Raw genomic sequence first — 18,267 nt, forward strand, 5'->3', positions numbered from 1 at the left:
CCTGACAAAGTTCGAAGTGTAAAAATAATAAAAGGGCAATAACTCCAAAATTTGGCAAAGCAGAATTACTGTTCTTGTGCACTGCACATCTACTCATTGAGATCTATCTACCTAAAAAGTTTCATGTTGACATCTCTTATAATTATCGAGTTATGTCTCGGAAAGATTTTTCTAAAAGGGGAGATAATTCGAAAACGGGGCTGAGCAGAGTAATAGTTCTTTTGAAATGCACTTCTACCTAATTAGATCTGTCTACCTACAAGCTTCATGTTGATATCTCATAGTTTTAGAGTTATGTCCCGGACAAGATTTTTCTAAAAGGGGAGATAATTCAAAAACGGGGCAAAATAAGAGTTATGGTTCTTTGACACTGCACTCCACCTCGATGTCCTCTACCACTGTGTGATGTTTAAACAAATTAAGGTCAAGGTGGCGACTATATGCTCTCCCTTCGGATAAATAAAATTTATTAAAGGGCCATAACTCTGACAAAAATCATTGAACTGGAAAATGCTGACAATATGCATACTACACTTGGTTCTAACCATTCCTGTAAAGTTTAAATCAAATAGCACCAGTAATTTATGAGGAGTAGTCCGGACAGACGACGGAGAAGTGACCATTACTCCGTAGAGGCGACACAAAAATAGGTCATTTTATCAAATTATCTAGGTTAGCCTATATCAAAATTCAATTTCAAATCTAAAACTGTGCACATGGTCCATATTTCATAGCTGTAAATCAAAGGACAAGAAAGTATGTATCTCGGCCAGCTGATATCAAAGTTCAATTTTTTCATCTAAAACTGTGAATATTGTCGACATTACACAGCTGTACATCAAAGCACAAGAAAGTGGGTAACTTCATCAAATTGTCTAGGTCAGGGATAACTATCTTAAGCCTGAAGTAAAGCGTTTTACAAATTAAGAGAAGTAAAGAATATTTTACTGAGCAAACATCTGGTCTCAGATGCCGGCACTAGTGTGACAGCTCTCCATAAACTTAGTGCAGTCAAGCTAATTCACTTCTTTTTGGACAATAATTTCAATGACACAAAATCTATATCATATATTTCCACTATAATTGGTCTATTCCTACAGAATTGAACCATAGCAATTAAATAACTATATATCTACATTGGATAATTCTATATTTAATCTTGAAATATTGATTACTTCAGTTGTCTGGAAATTTTGCTGATACAGCATGACTCAGCAAATTTAATGATTGGTAATGTAATATATGAACATTTAGCTTTGTCGATGCCATATATCAAATTTGTGGTATCAAATTTTCTCACAGAAATAACAAACACAAGATTTAATAAAAATCTTTACTGAGGCTTCAAATTTACCAAGTTTTTTTTTCTTCCTGTCCATTGATTTAATATACACAAATATTTACAGTACATTTACTTAACAGTAGAGATTACTTTGATCACTTTTATTCTTTCAATCAATGTCCTTGATAATACAGATGGTCCACATGTTTCATGACAGTCATAACTATATTTATGATGATGGGGGTGGTGGAGGGGGAGGAGCCATTCCTGGTATTCCTGGAGGCCCACCTCCTGGTATTCCTGGAGGCCCGCCTCCAGACATTGGCGGAGGCGGAGGAACTGGTGGTGGAGGAGGAGCTCCCATTCCAGGGGGTCCTGGAGGACCACCTCCAGCCATAGGCGGCATAGGGGGTGGAGCCATAGGGGGCGGACCAGGAGGAACTGGAGGTCTTTGCATTGGTGCCATTCCTGGTGGCCCACCTGCCATTGGAGGCGGTGGCATTCTTGGAGGAGGGGGAGGCATTCTTGGAGGAGGAGGCATCTGCATGGGGGGTGGACCACCTCCAGATGGGCCTTCTCTTTCCTCCTCGGAAATTGGAGGCTGAGATGGTGGTTCCCTCTTTGGTGGTGCTGGAGGAGGCTGTGGTAACTTTGCCTCTACTTTGAATGCAAACTGCAGGAAAAACTGAAAAATAAACCAAATAAATTTCAATAAACAAAATATCCAAGCAATTTATACATAAATCATTCTGTTAGTTTAATATTAAATCATGTATCCAGAGAATGTATTCTTTAAGTGCTTTTAGTTAAATATCAGAAATTGCTTATCTTATTTTCACTTAATGATAAAAAAACTCACATGTTGTTTAGATTAACAATATGTGTGTTTAAAGGAGTATAACAATACCTGTTTTGTTTCTCTGTTCCAATGACTCCACAATTTTTTAGGATCTTTGTCAACTTCTCTGCTGGGAACCTGTCAATACATCAAATATCATAAAATATCATACTCTAACATTACATAAAATATAATACTCTAACATTACATAAAATACCATACTCTAACATTACATAAAATATCATACTCTAACATTACATAAAACATCATACTCTAACATTACATAAAATATCATACTCTAACATTACTTTAATCTTCTCAAAAAGGCACACTCTATTCAAACAGGAATTCATTAATCAAAGAAGAAATAATATGATATAAAAACAAAACATTCTAGATTTCAATTTAAGGTGGTAACCGTAATCATTAACAACTTCTTTGGTCTATTGTATGGAAAGCTGAAAGCATTTACTTTCTGGATTCTGGGTTACATACACAAACATGGTATTCCTTTTGAGGGTAAAAACACCGGTTAATAAGGCACAGCAACACCACCTAATGTTACCTTCATTACAGACATAATTATAGTCTGATTTTTTTGTGTTTTCAAGTTAAGCTAATACTGTATAATAATATCATAATCTTAGGAGTCAGAGACCCAAACAACTCGATCAAATGTCTCACGGCATCCACATCAAAGTGACTCCACTGAAGTTTTCAGACATGAAGGGACTGGCAGTATTTTTCTAAAATTGTATACCATTTGATAAAGGACTGTACTAATAACTTGTGTGCAAATTATCAGACCAAACGCTCAATCAGTTTTCTCAAAATACTCGATCTTTATTGTGCAAAATGACCAAAACATAATAAACATTGCAATGCTTTTTGCTCTGCAAGGCTTGGGTCTAAAACCAAGCTAAATATCATACAAAATGATGATTTTCAATTGAGTATATTTCATTGCACATTTTTCCCTTTTAAGTGTATCATTTTATCTATATAAAAATTTCACATTTTATGTCTTTAGACTTTTTGACCTGAGTGGAGTTCCTTTAACCACAAACACTACCATAGTCCTCATTTATTGATATACACATTAAGTAAAATAGGTTATACATTATATAGTTTACCTTGAAAGCAATGGTTTCATAAGGTTCTGCTGCAAACAAGAGATATTGCCATCGCCTGTCTGGAGGCTCAACTTTTTGTTCGTAAGCTGCCATAAATCTATGTCTAGGTATGATCCCCTCTACGATCTCAGGGTAGTCAATCTATTATAAAACAAATCCTACTGATATACATGTATTATCCATGTATTATGTATCATATTGAAACTGATAAAACATAATTTAAACTGTACTTCTTAAGTTTTGATATTTCTCAAAAATTGTATACCCAGTATGAATAAATAGGTATTATATATGATCAGATGTAACAATTGATATAAAACAAATACTTAACTAAATAAATATTTTCTTGAAAATACACCAAAACAATTGATCAAAATGTTAAAACCAATTAAAGCAGTGGTATCCTAATGAACATTGAGTTTAACAAACCCAATAACAGATAATATAAGCAACATTACCTGAAATAGTAAACTTTGTTGTTGTGACTCAGGATCTCTTTGTTTGGTTACTGTAAGTAAAATAAGCAAATAATTTTGCTGTATTACATGTATATAATGATAAAGAATATACATAGAATTAGTTACTATTATTCTCAGACTTCTGTTTTACCAGGTTTCTCTATGAGATAACGGAAGACTTTTGCCAATTTCAATTATACAGCTTAACAAATCTAAAGCAGTTGTCTCAAACCCACATGGGTGCAATGCATTTTCCAAATTCTTTATAATGAAGAATAAATCATCACTTGATTTCACTCTAATATCTTCAAGCTTCTTTATTTCTGCAATTCTAGTGTAATGGAACAGATAAATTAAAATTAACTCTTATAGAGCAGTGAGAGCTTTGTTTGAGAGATTCTTTTATAAATTCATAGATTTCTGCACCTACTTTTGGTGGTTTGGAGATTTAGATAATTTTTATTAAGGATGGCAATGAAAACAAAAATCAATACTTGAGTACTCGGTCATATTTCCGATCGAAATTTTCTTAAAAGGTTTTTTTGAAAGATTTTCCCAAAGATCTTAATTAAATTTTTTACACCCCTAATTTAACCCCTGTTTTTGCAAAGCTTTTCTTTTGGGTTTTCCCATTCGTAAATTAATAGGATGCAAGGGAAAGGGTTTTAAGGAATTAACCAATAAAAAAAAATTTTAAAAATTTATCAAACAGCAAATTTTACATGTTTTAATTTTCAAAACGTAAAAAATTATTTTCAATACATTGGGATCAAAATTTAAAAACCAAAGTAAAAACAGTTTTATAAAAATCTTTTTTTTTCTTCTTGAAAAATTTGAAAATGCCCCTGCCCTGGGGGTGAATACCCCCCGCATACCCTTTGTCAGAAAACAACCCGTGGCCCCTTAAGAAATTTAAAGGACAACCCTCCCCTACCAAATCTGAGGTTTTCTAAAGCAGTGCATTGCTAAGTTTGCTATGTATTCTACATGCTTCAAATGTGAAAATGTCAAAATCAATACATTGCTGACAGGACATTCTTTAGCAAATTGAGAAGAAAAGCTTTTTTTTTGTCAAGGTCCCTGTGACCTTGACCTTTAACCCAGTGACCTCAAAATCAATAGGGGTCTTCTTATAGTCATGATCAACATCCATGCCAAATATGAAGACTGTGGGTCAAAGGAATCTTAAGTTAATGGGTGGACAAACTTTTTTGAAGTCAAAGTCCCTTTGACCCTTGACCTTTGATCCAGTGACCTCAAAATCAAAAGGGGTCATCTACTAATCATGATCCAACATCCATGCCAAATATGACGACTGTAAGGTCAACAGGAATTCGTTATTGGGCGGACATGCTTTTTGGGGGAAGTCAAGGCCCCTGTGACCTTGACCTTTGACCTAGTGACCTCAAAATCAATAGGGGTCATCTACTTATATGACTAACCTTCATGCCAAATATGACGACTGTAGGTCAAAGGAATCTTAAGTTATTGGGCGGACAAGCTTTTTGTAGTCAAGGCCCCTGTGACCTTGACCTTTGACCTAGTGACCTCAAAATCAATAGGGGTCATCTACTAATCATGACTAACCTCCATGCCAAATATGAAGACTAAGGGTCAAAGGAATCTTTAAGTTATTGGGCGGGACAAGCTTTTTGAAGTCAAGGGCCCCTGTGACCTTGACCTTTGACCTAGTGACCTCAAAATCAAATAGGGGTCATCTACTAATCATGACTAACCTCCATGCCAAATATGAAGACTAAGGGTCAAAGGAATCTTAAGTTAGTTTGGCGGACAAGAAAAAAACCGGCGGAGCGCCGGACGGACGGACGGCCGGACGTATGGACGGACAGACCGGACGGACGGACAAGCTGATTCCAGTATACCCCCCTTACAACTTTGTTGTGCGGGGGTATAATAATAGAGACTGATGAGTGGCAATGGATATAGCTAGCAAATACACAATAAATATAAGAGAATGTCAATGACAGCATATATTTATGTTATTATAATTAACAAGTTTCGGCTAAAAACTGTTACACAATTAAAGGTGATAAAATATCATAAGAGACCGAATGATGTAAGCAACACAGGACTGTGTTCAATTCCATGCCAAACTGCTGATCGCCTAGTCAAATTTACGATCTCATTTTCACACCTCTGCAAGGATGTTTAAATTGCATTTAAAAGGTGTTTATGAAGATATGCGTACATCTCCTAATTTCTGAACTATATTTGTAATTGGATACACCGCAAGAAAAGGAATTATATACTTTTTTTGAGTTATCGAATATCAATTTTGTTAACCGATATTCGGACGTTCAATCGAGTACTCGATTAACCAGTTACTCGTTGCCATCCCTTATAAATATGAAGGCAAATGCAAAATGTGAATGTATCTACATCAAAATATATGCATAGTCATCCAATACCAACTATGCACAGTTGTAAAATCAGCAAGGCTATGTGATAAAAACTAAATACTCAAATTCTTCTTAAATTGTTTTCAAATAATAAATCTTGTACTGATTTAAAATATACCTTTATAACCAGGTCTACCAATTTTAACAAACTTTTTGATATCAACTCGAGGTTTTTCTGGAGCAGGCTGGGCAGGTGCTTCCTTTGCTTCTTTGGCCGCCCTTCGAGCCCTGCAGAAAAAAAAACACTCACAAGAATACAGTTTTTGTAAATCATAAATATTGAAATAACTCCTATTTTGTAACACCTTGATAAAATAATATAATATACATACTACACATTTTAAATTATTAACTTAACATACATTATTAACTATCTTTTCATTTTACACTTTTCATCAAATTTTAACAATACAAACTAAAAATTTTAAAAAACATTTAAGAGGTTATAACAGTATATTTCAATAGAAACAATGAACTTTTGAATGTTTATAATAAACTAATCTAAGCAGGTTTTCAGTATTTAAGTTTACACAGTTGTAAAAATAAGGACATATATTTTTCTAAAAAAAAAAATCAGTATAAGAAACTAAAAATCTTACAGATTGGCCTGATGTTTTTTGCCCTGTGTATGTGCTAGGTAACTGCCTTCATTGTTGTGTAGTGTCAGACATAGTTTACATTCATATGATCCCAAATGATTCTTCATAAAATATGGGTCCTGAAAATATCAACTAGACAATGACAATACCTTATCCTAAACAATCAAACACAGAAAAATATATGAATACTAGTCTACAAAATTAATGTTAATGCAATATTGAATATTAACAAGTCAGACCACTCTTTTTCCATGCTAAATACCTCTGAAAACAAAGGTACACCCAAAGTCCAAAAGTATAGTTTTTATCTTAATTGGAAAAAAAAATCTACCCTTTTCATTACCTACTGGAGCTTTTTTAAAAGACAAGAACATTCTCCTTTAATGCCCTTTTTGAATATTTTGGGGTTTTGTTTTTTGTTGTTGTTTTTTTCATTATTGGATCTGGAAGTCCTATCAACACTTTAAAGATCACATGAAGACTTTCCAGCTTTACTGGTGGAGGAAGATCTCTGTGCATTATTTAAGGCACAAACAGGCACCTGAATAGAACCACCAACATTTCGTATTAAGCTAGCTGGATAACTTTCTCACAGGAATAAATCCAAAGACGCTTGCACAGTTCAAAGCTTCAGCAGTGAGAGGCAAGTGGTTTGAAGTCAACAACCTTAACCACTCAGCCATGGATGCCCCTGCCCTTTTAATGTAAAGAAGTTAGAACCCCATTACTATCCTATAAAAACAATTCTACTATATTATAGAATTATTTAATCTTACCACTTAAAGTGAAAAGCTGTATTTAATCTTATATCTGTTTTTGTTTCAATACACAATAGTGTACAAAAACTAACTATCAAAAGGCTACATGTACATAAACTCTGGTAAAACTATTATAAAATGATTACCTTATTTAGGTCTATAGTTTCCAGCGCAAGCTGTCTCAGTCTTTCCCTGCGGTCCCTATTGGTCTCAGAAGAGGAGGCCACTCCTCCTGACCCAGTTTTCCCTCCAACACGGTTCTGGAAATCCATGACACCTTATTATCTACCTGCAAAATACAAAATGTTTCAATAAATTTAAAAATACTACCTGCATCTAAAAGAAGATTTATTTAATGAAGGAAATTATTTTATGTGGGATGAATTGAATAGGCTGAAGTTACATTGATGAAAGCACAGCAAACTTGGCAAACTTCTAAATAATTTGAAAAAGCCTTTCAACATCAAAGCAAACTTTTACTCTTGATTCTACTTACTATATTTTTTATATTTATTTTTCTATACATTTAAGCACTAATGAATTTGTTTAAAAATCATGACAGTTATGCAGTCAACAAAATTTCCATCTGGTGGTAGATCTTTGACCATGTTTACAACACTGTTTTGTTTATTCTCTAAACGGTATTGCTAGTCATTTTTAAAGCAGCATGCCTCCAGATTCATGCTAATTTTCATGAAAATTTTGAAAATGTATTTAGAAGTAAAATATTGTGAAGTAAACATAGAAAGTAATTTACACATTGCAAATGGCACTTACAACCCATGTTAATAAGCAAAAAGAGGTCAAAATATACATAAATACCTCTTACTGCGTTAGTAACGCAGTAGAATTATAGTGATTGATACTGCAAAAATAGTAATTAATCGCACATATCATGTAAATAATTAATAAGATTGAATCTTTTTACTTTCATTAAAATCTTAATACATTTTTCATAAGACTGAATTTCTTGAAAAATTTTCGCTCTTCTGGACAATAAATTTGCAAGTTACAAGCTTCACACTATTCCCCTTAGTATCAAAAAGATATCATCATACCAAAAAATAAGGGTAAAAAAAGATAATTTCAGGATTAATTGGTTAGGGATGGAATTTTTGCAACAAAAAAAAAATGTGAAACTATAAAGGACCATTTGTAATCATAAAGTAGTGTTTACCTTTAACAGGTATATAATGAAAACACTGCTGCTTGCAATGTAAATATCTATCTTTGAATACAACCAACCCCTCTCACTGGTGTTATAGACAAGAAATAATAAATATTTCATATTTTAAGTAACCTAGATAACACCTAATTTCATATTTAACAGATATTTAAACAGATCTATTTAGAGTGCATTGTTTTATACACAGTAAGTCCGAGCGGGGCAACGTCTATAATAATTATTATAGACGTTGAAATATGAATTTTTTCAAAACGGCTTATATTAAGTTATATAGATACATATGATCAGTACATGTGTTGGGATTGACAAATATGCATTTTATTTGGATTTTAAAGGCGTTTTGAGCTCCACACCCAAAGTGTCTGTGGTTGCACCTAATCAGGCTGGTGAAATTGCCAGATCGGGCTTAAAATGAAAAAATGTAATTTCTCAAAAACAGTCAAAGATATTGCTTTTAAACTTGTGATATATCTTAGGCATTATAATTAGATAGACTTTAACAAATGTTTTATTTTTTATTATGAGTAATACGGATTTCACATCACTTTTTTTCATTTTATATGGTCCAATTTTTTTAAGTCCATAAACACATCTTTTGCATTTGCCTTTTTCCTCAAATCTGGATTATTTTGCATCCTGGGTATCTCTTCTAATGCGCCAGCACCTTAAATTTCTGTATTGTATGCTGTATTTTTAATTGCATAACAATTGTTGACCACACTCACCCACAGGGGTTACATGTTTTTGCTAAAAAAAATTTACACAGATTAGAACTGCCATATTTTACATGATGGCGCATTAAAATGAATATATCTGATCATATAAAACTCAAAATTCAATTGGAATTCATTTTAAAAAGTCATGTTCTTGGACTTGAAAATTTTAGCTGCTTAAAATCGAACAAAGGCAAAATATTCTTGTGTAATAACTAAAATTCATTTAATTTTAGTTCTTATACATCACAAATTAGGTAGGAAATAATATGCTTTAAAAAGGTAAAAATAACTTTGATACTTTCCAAGAAATGTGCAATTTTCATTTTAAGCCCGATCCGGCAATTTCACCAGCCTGCTAATTTCATATCATGCACTTTTTATCACATGTCAATGTTCTGGGTGAATTTTCATTGCAATTTTCCTTTTCGAAACATTATAAGCATGGCCAGTGACTGTGTAGTTCGCAAAATGACCTTTTGCCAGAGAAGGGAAAATCCACTATGACGAGTCGCGAAATAACATGACAAATTGCAATTATGTTCCTTAATGTACGCTTTAGTCTAACATCTTCAGTTACAAAGAAAATGAATTGCATTTTAATCAAATCTATAAATATACCTGTTAGAAAATTGTTTCAACTAAATGATCGCAGATTATTTCATTCTAATGACCAAAAAAAAACAACGTACGCTATCGTTTGGTTTGTTTGATTGAAAAAAAAGAAGAATTAGTTCACACAGATAGACAAAAAAAACACACAGAACTTCAGAACCTTCGTAAAATAAACGAACCAATGAAATTTCATACTTCCAAATGTTATAAATTAAGTTTTGAATATCAAGTCCATTGGGAAAAAAACAACAGAAAATTGATTTTGGGATCTCATATGTAATTTATTTGAAAAAAAAATCAAGTTTCGAGTACCTGCAAAGATGGACTGCTTCTAAATTTTTGCGATAATCATTCAGATTATAACAGAAATATGGAGAACCAAACAAAAGATTGTTTACTGGAAACAAAATGGATGCCAGACATTCTCTGAGATGCAAGTTGTCGGAAATTTTAAAAACAGTTAAGCTTTCATTGTAAAGCTTTATCATCCATATAACAGTTGGTCAGATTTGTTGTACAAGTATGCATTATTTTAATCGTAAGATTTTTATGTAGAAAAATAAAAAGAAGAATTTATTTTATTCTGTAGAATTCACTGAACTGCTGATTGAATTCATAGATGATCGACTTCATGATTTTTAATTTAATCTCTTGCAATGTTACTCTCCTGTAAAAATTAAAATATATTCTTTTGGTCTTAAATGATAACAGGGATCGAAATATCGTTAAGATTCACTCTTCCAACATGTCCAAGACGACTGACAGTGACTACGACTGACAAATTATAACAGTAACAGACCCTTGACATGTCATCATAGTTCATTGCCTTTATATGAAATTAGGCAAAGCCAATGAACGGGGAAGTCGGATAAAAAAATTGTTCATTTTTCCATTTTAAAGGTGTCTTTCGGTATTTCATGCACTGTTTCTGTTTTACTGTAAAAGACCCTTCCAGATTATTAGAGAGCTCGAAGAGCTGGCCCTAAATGCCTGCATGCAAAGCGAGCTTTATGGTAACGCGGAACTCCCTAGACAGTGATGGTTTTGAAAATTTTCATCCGAAGTACGAAATTGACACATCACAACTTTTGGAATTACAAGATAACGATAAAAGACTAGGTATTCTGATTGAAAACGGAAGCGTAAACTGGTGTCCTGCGTACTTATATGACAACCATAATAGGACAGAGAACCAGAAAAAAGGAAGCAGTGTATAAAATACCGAATGACAATTTTAAAACGAAAATATAAAATAAAAATGAACAATTATTTTATACTATTTCACAGTAAAAGTAAATCGAGCTCGCTTTGAGGCTTTGCCTTTTTCATATTATTAATCTGAAAAGTTGCGATTGTTGGTTATCGGAATACCCCTCATATTTAAATGATATTATCATTGATTTACATTGAAAATGGCGGAGCCCGACTAGAACTGATACAAAAAATTTCATTGAAAGGTATCTAATTTTATATATTCTTTAATTGTTTTTTATTTGATTATTTTCTTGTATACATATGAAGTGTATAGCCAAGCAAGCCAAAGCCGGGGCCTTTGGCTTGCCCAGCTATAGACTAAATGTATATATTTAAAAAAAGATCAAATAAAAACAATTAAAAAATATATAGATTTCTTTACCTTATATCAGTGAAATTTTCAGTGTCACATTTAGATGGGTGCTGCCATTTTCAATGTAACTTTGTGATAATTTGAGCGAGGTATTCCGAGAATGGAAACAATCGCAACATTTTGGGATCTCAACTGAAGACAAAGGTGTCAACTCAGTGTGCACTCAAGCTTTTACATCATGTGTCAAGTCATGTATACTTGATCCCATTATAGTAATTAGTTGTCTAGAGTTATTCAGGGCTCGAATTTAACACTCGCAAAATGCTAGTTGAAAAATGATTTTGCGAGTTAGATTTATGACTACTCGCATTTTTTTACGGAATACGCTCGTCAGGAAAATCCGAAATATAAATGGGACATAATATTCGCAGGTAGCCGAGTTATAAACTATGCGCGCACTTGCTGTCTGATTTACATTTTCTATACCTTAACCTCGCTTAAAAAAGTACACAAATTTAAACCAGTCCAAATGTCATTTTGTCCGTGTAAATCAAGCGTGATCGGAATAAAATGTCTAAATGAAAAATAACGAACTTCTTCCCACTTACTGAACTTCAGTGAAGCAAATGTGTCTTCCGATAACAATACTCTGAGTACAGAAGATGATTCACTGTCTATCAAAAGAAAGGCAATCAGACGTTCAGTTAAAACGGTTAAAAAATGGGAGAAAGAACTGCACGTCAGTCTTTCGTACGAACTTGATGACGATGAAAATGCTAAAATGTTGCCAAAATATTTTGCGCCGAATGTTGTGCGCATAATCAAGACCAGACATCGTCGGTATGGCGACAATATTGCATTATTATTTTTTTTACATGTAGATTGACATTTGATAAGAATCCCTGTCCCCTAAATCAAGTTTTTGAGTAGAAAGTTACGTTGCTGATTCGTACCCAGGGCAGTTCGAACTCGTCCAAATAAATTACAATTTTAATTTTGTTAATGTAGTTTAAAAAATAAAATTTATTATTATGATACATAATTATAACAACAATGAATTAATTATTATGGTACATGATGATTTAAACAATTAATGAATGTACACAAAAGTTTAAACAATTTTGGAATTAAAAAATCATTGTTGTAAAAAGTGCTAGTTGAATTCAGTTTTTGCTAGTTAAAAATTTGTCCACTAGCAAATAATTGCTACTGGCCAAAAAAGTTAAATTCGAGCCCTGGTTATTGGATTTTTTTTTCTTCAAACATATCATTTTTTATTTAAAGTTTTATTTTGATAAAGTTATCAATGTAAAAATAATTTAGAAAATTTACACATGTAGAAAGTTGCTGATTTACAAAGAAGCAAACTTATCTTGGGATAAAATTTAAGCATATTATATTGTATTTCAGTAAATTACTTGATGAAAATATGGATCAAATTTAGGATCAATTTCAATCATTATAATATTAAATAGCAACAATTTTTACATTTACAGAGAGATGTGTGATAAAAGCAAGTTGAAAATTTTTTAATATTAATGATAAATGTCTACATTGTGGATGACTTGTTGAGATATAATAGCTCTAAAAATGTTTTTAAACTTTATAGTTTGATAATTAAAAATAAAATCATTAGAATATATAGAGAATTTCTGCTTCTATTGTTTTCAGCACAGCACTAATTAGAAGTGTAAAATGGATGAGGATGAACCAGGTGAGGGTCTTGATGACTTGAGGAAGAAAAGACTAGCATACTTCCAGACACTGAACAACTATGGTGCTGAAAATGTTAAACATGTGGATGCTCATGAAAGAGAAATCTTGCTTGGAAATGTTTCATCTTACAAGGAACATAAAGAGGATAATTCAATAAGCAATGGAAACTGTACTCATGAAATTGAACATAAAAGACCACATTTCAGTGAAAATGTGGGCAATAATATCTCCAGCATAAATAATGTTAAATCTGATATGCAAACAAAATCTTCTTTAGATATTCATAATGTTACAGGCAAACAGAATCATTTGACAAGTGATGTAAGGGCAAAACCAAGACATGAGACTGTTTTAGAATCAAAGACAAATGTAAGGGAAACAAAATGGCAAGACTATAATAGACAGTCTGAACAAGTTCATCATAATCAAGAGCATCAGCTCAAAACATCCTCATTCTTTTTCTCTAATCCTGAACATCAGCAAACTACAGTTACTGAGAAATCAGAAAATAAATCAGACAATCTTGATGCTTACAATGAAACTGTTGAAAGGCTTATTAAAGCTACAAAGGAAGAATTGTTGGGAATCAAAGTAAGTGATGATATCTGGACAAATTTTAGAAAGGATCAGATTGAGTTAACTGATGATGAAGAGCAAGATAAAAAAGATAAAAGGTTAGAAAAAAGTAAAATGCAATCAGACTTAAATGCTCAAAGTAACTGGACTAATGTGCCAGCTGCAAAAAATCCAAGAGATTTCAAAAGGTCATTTTCTGAATCAGGTTATTCTACTCAGAAAGATATGAATGGTAATATAACTAAAGAACATGAACAAAAACAGGGCAAAGAGAGCAAAGATCTTTATTTTAAAACAAAAACTTCTGACACTAAAACCAAGATATGTTTAAGGTGAAAACCCACTCCAAAGTTTTACCCAAAGATACTGCTGAAAATTTGAAAAATTATAAAAAACTTCAAAAAATTAGGAAAATTTAGTTTCCAAAGGGAAGGATGCAAATTTTGAAAGCAAAGAGACAAAGCATTAATGCATGGTCTCGGAGTTTGAAAACCAGTGGGGTTAAAAACACCCGGGGATTTTAAAATTTAAACAAATGATTTTGGGGGGGACTTTTTTTTGGGCTACTCATAGACCAGGGGGCTGAGAAACAGATACGTAAAAGGGTTTAAACAGAGGGTATCAAACTTTGGGTACGTTTACAAAAGAACTGAGAACTTTTTTTTAAAGGGGAGGAAAAAATTTTTTTCAGTTTGTAATGAAAGCTTAAAAAGGATATAGATGATTTGCACCATGACCGGGTCAAAATGAAAAATTCTGCCTCGAAAAGATAAAACTCCAAACTGGTTTAAAGAATAAAACCGAACTAAACCATTAAACTTTCAGTCATACCTTTCCTAGTGAATTCTAAAGCAGAAATCCTCCAAAATCTTATCTTAAAAAAAATTTAAGAGAGTGTTCAGAAGATAGAAACAGGAACCAGAAATTCAGCAAGAAAACAAAGAAGCATGGGCTGAATCTAAGGACATGCATAAGTTAGTGTTCATGATTCCAATGACTTCACAAACCCCAAGACAGCCAGATGGGGAGGTAGTTGAAAATCTAATTGGAGAGTATTTTACTATCAAAGGAACAGTTTTTTAACCCAAAAAGTTCTTACTTCAAACCTGCTTATAAGAACAAAAAATGGTTGAGAAGCCCCAAGTGAAGCTGAAGATCATGTGAAAAATTTGCAATTCCCTGCATTGGATTCTCGAAGGTATAACAAAAGCAGAGTCTCCTAGACCAAAGCTAAACAGACCAAAGTATGAACCTCCAACAATTTATCAAGAAAGGTCTGATAGAGAGGAAAACCATCAGGAAAAGAAAAAGCCAAGGGATATGAATCTAACAAATAGTAAGAATTATGAACAGGTTACAGTTCCAAGGAATGTGGCATTTTCATCAAATGAAATATATAACCAAGCATATGGTTCATTTCACCCTGGCCAAGCTGCTCCAGTGACTCATCAGTTCCAGGGAGGGCCTGTTATATACTCACCTTACAGTTCCCCACCTGGCACAGCAACCAATGGTCCAGTAACCCCTAGCACACCAGTAGGACCTGCTGTTATTGCACAGAATTTTCATAACCCAGACCAACTTGCAAGTCAAGAGTTTAACAATTACAAGAGTTATTCAAGACAAGCTTCATTTAGTAGTGAAAGGGTCTCATATAACCCCCTCCACCTAAAACCAAAAACAGACACCTCATCCTTCCCAAAACAGCAACACATTTCTCCAAACCCCCCCGTAGCATCAACAATAGCTCACCCCGCCAGGTCTTTCAAGGAATTCCAAAAAGCATCCCTACAGTTCGTATTATGTTATTCTGCTGACTTAAACAACTTTTTCCCCCAACAATTTTTTGCAAAGGGTTTTCTACTCCAAAGACAACCCTATGATCAACCCTTTTTATGTTTCCCCACCCCCCCACAAAACCCCCGGTACTTCCCTAACCAGGGGGCTTTTGGGCCCAAATAAATTTTTTCCCCCACCTTATTTTCCCAACCCCACATGGAATTCCCTTCCCGGGTTTTCCAAAATCAATATCAAATTGGGTACGGGGCCAAATATGGTGGGACTAGGAGGAGCCCATGCTCCTTACATGCAGGTTAGTGGGAGTGGCCAGGTGTTCATACCACACCCACCTACGAGTCTTGGAGCACAGGTGTACCAGCCAGGTCATACAACATACAAAAAACATGAAGTAAAAACTGAGGAATCGCAACAGCCACCACCCACGCCATCTACATCAAACGCAGAAGTTCAAACTGACAGAGAAGATTTTATAGAAAATGAAAAAGGTAGTTTTATTAAGAAAAATAGCTACAAATTTCTCCTTATTGATATTTTTTTAATATTGTACATGTTATATCTTTCTAGTTTATTCTAACCAGAGTATGATCAGGGAAATAAAAATTTGAATTATCTTATCATAATGGTACTCCAAAGTTATATTTTATGTAAATTAAAGTACAAGAGACTTTGCTTTTGAGAATTGAATACTAAGACATTACAGTTACATTACATGTGTCTTTATTTAATTAGCAACTATGGTAGAAGAGTCAACATTTACATCAGTAAGTCAAATAGTGGATGAAGATAAGTTTATACCCCACCCACCTGCAAAAAAGAAGGAGGGAGGTCCGTCCCCAAGGCGTGCTCATCTCAGTAAAGATATAACACCTAGGAAAGCTCAGGATGCTAAACGCCATATAGATGGAATTAGACAACACCATGAACAAAGGTAGGCATATTTCTTGCTTATTCAAGGTATGACACAAATTTTCTTCTGAACAAAATACCTTTAAAACAAGCTTTCATGCTATGAAGTTACAGTTACTTTTTAAATTATCAAGGCTCTTATTTTACTATAAAGCACTGAGAATAGTTGAGCACACTGTCCTAGATAGCTCTTGATATATACCGTTTGAAAAACAGGTCATATTATTGGTCTGGGTTAACAAAGGTCAAGTAAAAATATGAATATGAAAAGATAAACCTATTTCACACCCCCTATATGAGACAAGTCATGTTCTTTGAATGATATCATTCTTGCAGGCCTTTAATAAATGAATGGTATTGTTAGGATGATGTCATTTTGCCGTAATGAATGAAGTTGTAAATTCATATTATATTCTTTTAGAAAAAGTGCTAAATGCAAAAATGTTTGCAAAATTTATTTATATGTTAAATATAAGAAAAAGAATCCAACACCAACTGCCAACACAGACAAGAATATCTTGCTTCTGTATAAGTTAAATTTGGGGGAAAAGGGGAAAATTAAGATGATATTTTTGCAAAGGGAAGAAAAACTTAGTGGGAAAACTGCATTATTTTAAAGATATTTTCTTAAACAGCCCTTGCTATAGAAGGACATAAGGTCTGCATTGTGAGGCAAATATTGGGTCCTAGTTGCCAATGTCAAGGTCACATATGCAAGTCAAATATCAGCTTAAAAAATAAAAGATGTCTGTATGGGCCATAATTGTAGTTGTCTTAAATTAAGGGATTATGTTATAAATGTTCACAATCATGAGAATAAATGTACCAGCATAATCCAGGTCAATATATGCAAGGTCAAGGACACTGCAAAATAGTAAATGTCCATATTTTGTAAGTAGTGTATCTTCTATGGGTTCGATCCCCAGGAGATGCTTTGGTAGTTTAGCGCGGAGGAAGGTAGTCTAGTACTGGTGTAACTCTCCAGGAACGATGGTTAGGTAACTACCCGCCTATATGACAAATACTGTTGAAAAAGGCGTAAAATGAAACAAACAAACAAACAAAATCTTCTATGGATTTAAACATCATCAAATCAGATTAGTATCACAATGAGATGTAGTATTCTGAACATTAACCAGGTCGCTAGGTCAAAAAGTCACCCTTATAGGCAAATGGAAAGTGCTTCTCTGGAGCAGAATATCTACATTCATTGCAAAGTTTATTATGACTTGGCACAAATGTTCATCATTGTGTAGCAGAGATGTGTGGTGTATTATCTGGTCCCTGTGGCCAAGTTCAAGTTCACACATAAAGGTCAATTGTCAGATAAAAATTATTAAAAATATGTGTATGGACTATTTAAATACAGTGTTATAGAGAGGAGTTTATATCACAAGTTTTGACAATTATGAGACAGAGTGTTACCCACATAATCCAGGTCAATATACTCAAGGTCACCAGAGATAATTAAATGTTAAGACTTTGTTTAGACATAATTTCTTCATGCATACATTGAGTTTTACTTGATGCAAATGTTCACCACCATGAGATGTGGTGTCTTTATGTGTAACAGGTCTCCAGGTCAAAGATCATGTTCACGCTTAGGTCAGGTGAAAACATTTAGCCATAGTTAAGTCTCTACATGCATTGATTTGATGTATTTGTAACTGAGATAATAATTTGACTTTACATAATGTTAT

General features: G+C 33.5%; 2 protein-coding genes across 2 annotated transcripts in view; one reads left to right on the forward strand and one right to left on the reverse strand.

The window, feature by feature from the left end:
* Nucleotides 1–1,319: 1,319 nt before the first annotated feature.
* LOC132758289 (splicing factor 3A subunit 2-like) lies at nt 1,320–10,163 on the reverse strand. The gene is made up of 8 exons (XM_060749855.1): nt 10,009–10,163; nt 7,635–7,777; nt 6,731–6,849; nt 6,250–6,359; nt 3,712–3,761; nt 3,254–3,394; nt 2,190–2,258; nt 1,320–1,967 (listed from the first exon to the last, which is right to left on the reverse strand). The coding sequence occupies exons 2-8, from the start codon at nt 7,758–7,760 to the stop codon at nt 1,512–1,514; spliced, it is 1,071 nt and encodes a 356-aa protein (XP_060605838.1). The 5' UTR covers nt 7,761–7,777; nt 10,009–10,163; the 3' UTR covers nt 1,320–1,511.
* Nucleotides 10,164–10,375: 212 nt separating this feature from the next.
* LOC132758296 (uncharacterized) overlaps nt 10,376–18,267 on the forward strand; it is a 28,402-nt gene continuing 20,510 nt past the window's right edge. The window contains exons 1-5 of the mRNA XM_060749871.1: nt 10,376–10,522; nt 13,241–14,193; nt 15,046–15,500; nt 15,733–16,146; nt 16,391–16,589. Coding sequence (XP_060605854.1) covers nt 13,265–14,193; nt 15,046–15,500; nt 15,733–16,146; nt 16,391–16,589 — 1,997 coding nt within the window. The 5' untranslated portion in view covers nt 10,376–10,522; nt 13,241–13,264. The remainder of the gene's footprint in view (nt 10,523–13,240; nt 14,194–15,045; nt 15,501–15,732; nt 16,147–16,390; nt 16,590–18,267) is intronic.

This window comes from Ruditapes philippinarum, unplaced genomic scaffold (assembly GCF_026571515.1).
Source record: "Ruditapes philippinarum isolate M1 unplaced genomic scaffold, ASM2657151v2 ctg1402_1_1_1_1, whole genome shotgun sequence".
Taxonomy (NCBI): domain Eukaryota; kingdom Metazoa; phylum Mollusca; class Bivalvia; order Venerida; family Veneridae; genus Ruditapes; species Ruditapes philippinarum.

What these genes read in the sequence shown, in the direction of transcription:
- LOC132758289 (XM_060749855.1), bottom strand. Translation starts at nt 7,760, where the DNA reads ATGGATTTCCAGAACCGTGTTGGAGGGAAAACTGGGTCAGGAGGAGTG. An exon ending in AAAAAACATCAGGCCAATCT is followed by an intron (nt 6,360 to 6,730) that starts GTAAGATTTTTA and finishes TTTTTTCTGCAG; the next exon opens with GGCTCGAAGGGCGGCCAAAG. An exon ending in TGGTAGACCTGGTTATAAAG is followed by an intron (nt 3,762 to 6,249) that starts GTATATTTTAAA and finishes TTTTACTTACAG; the next exon opens with TAACCAAACAAAGAGATCCT.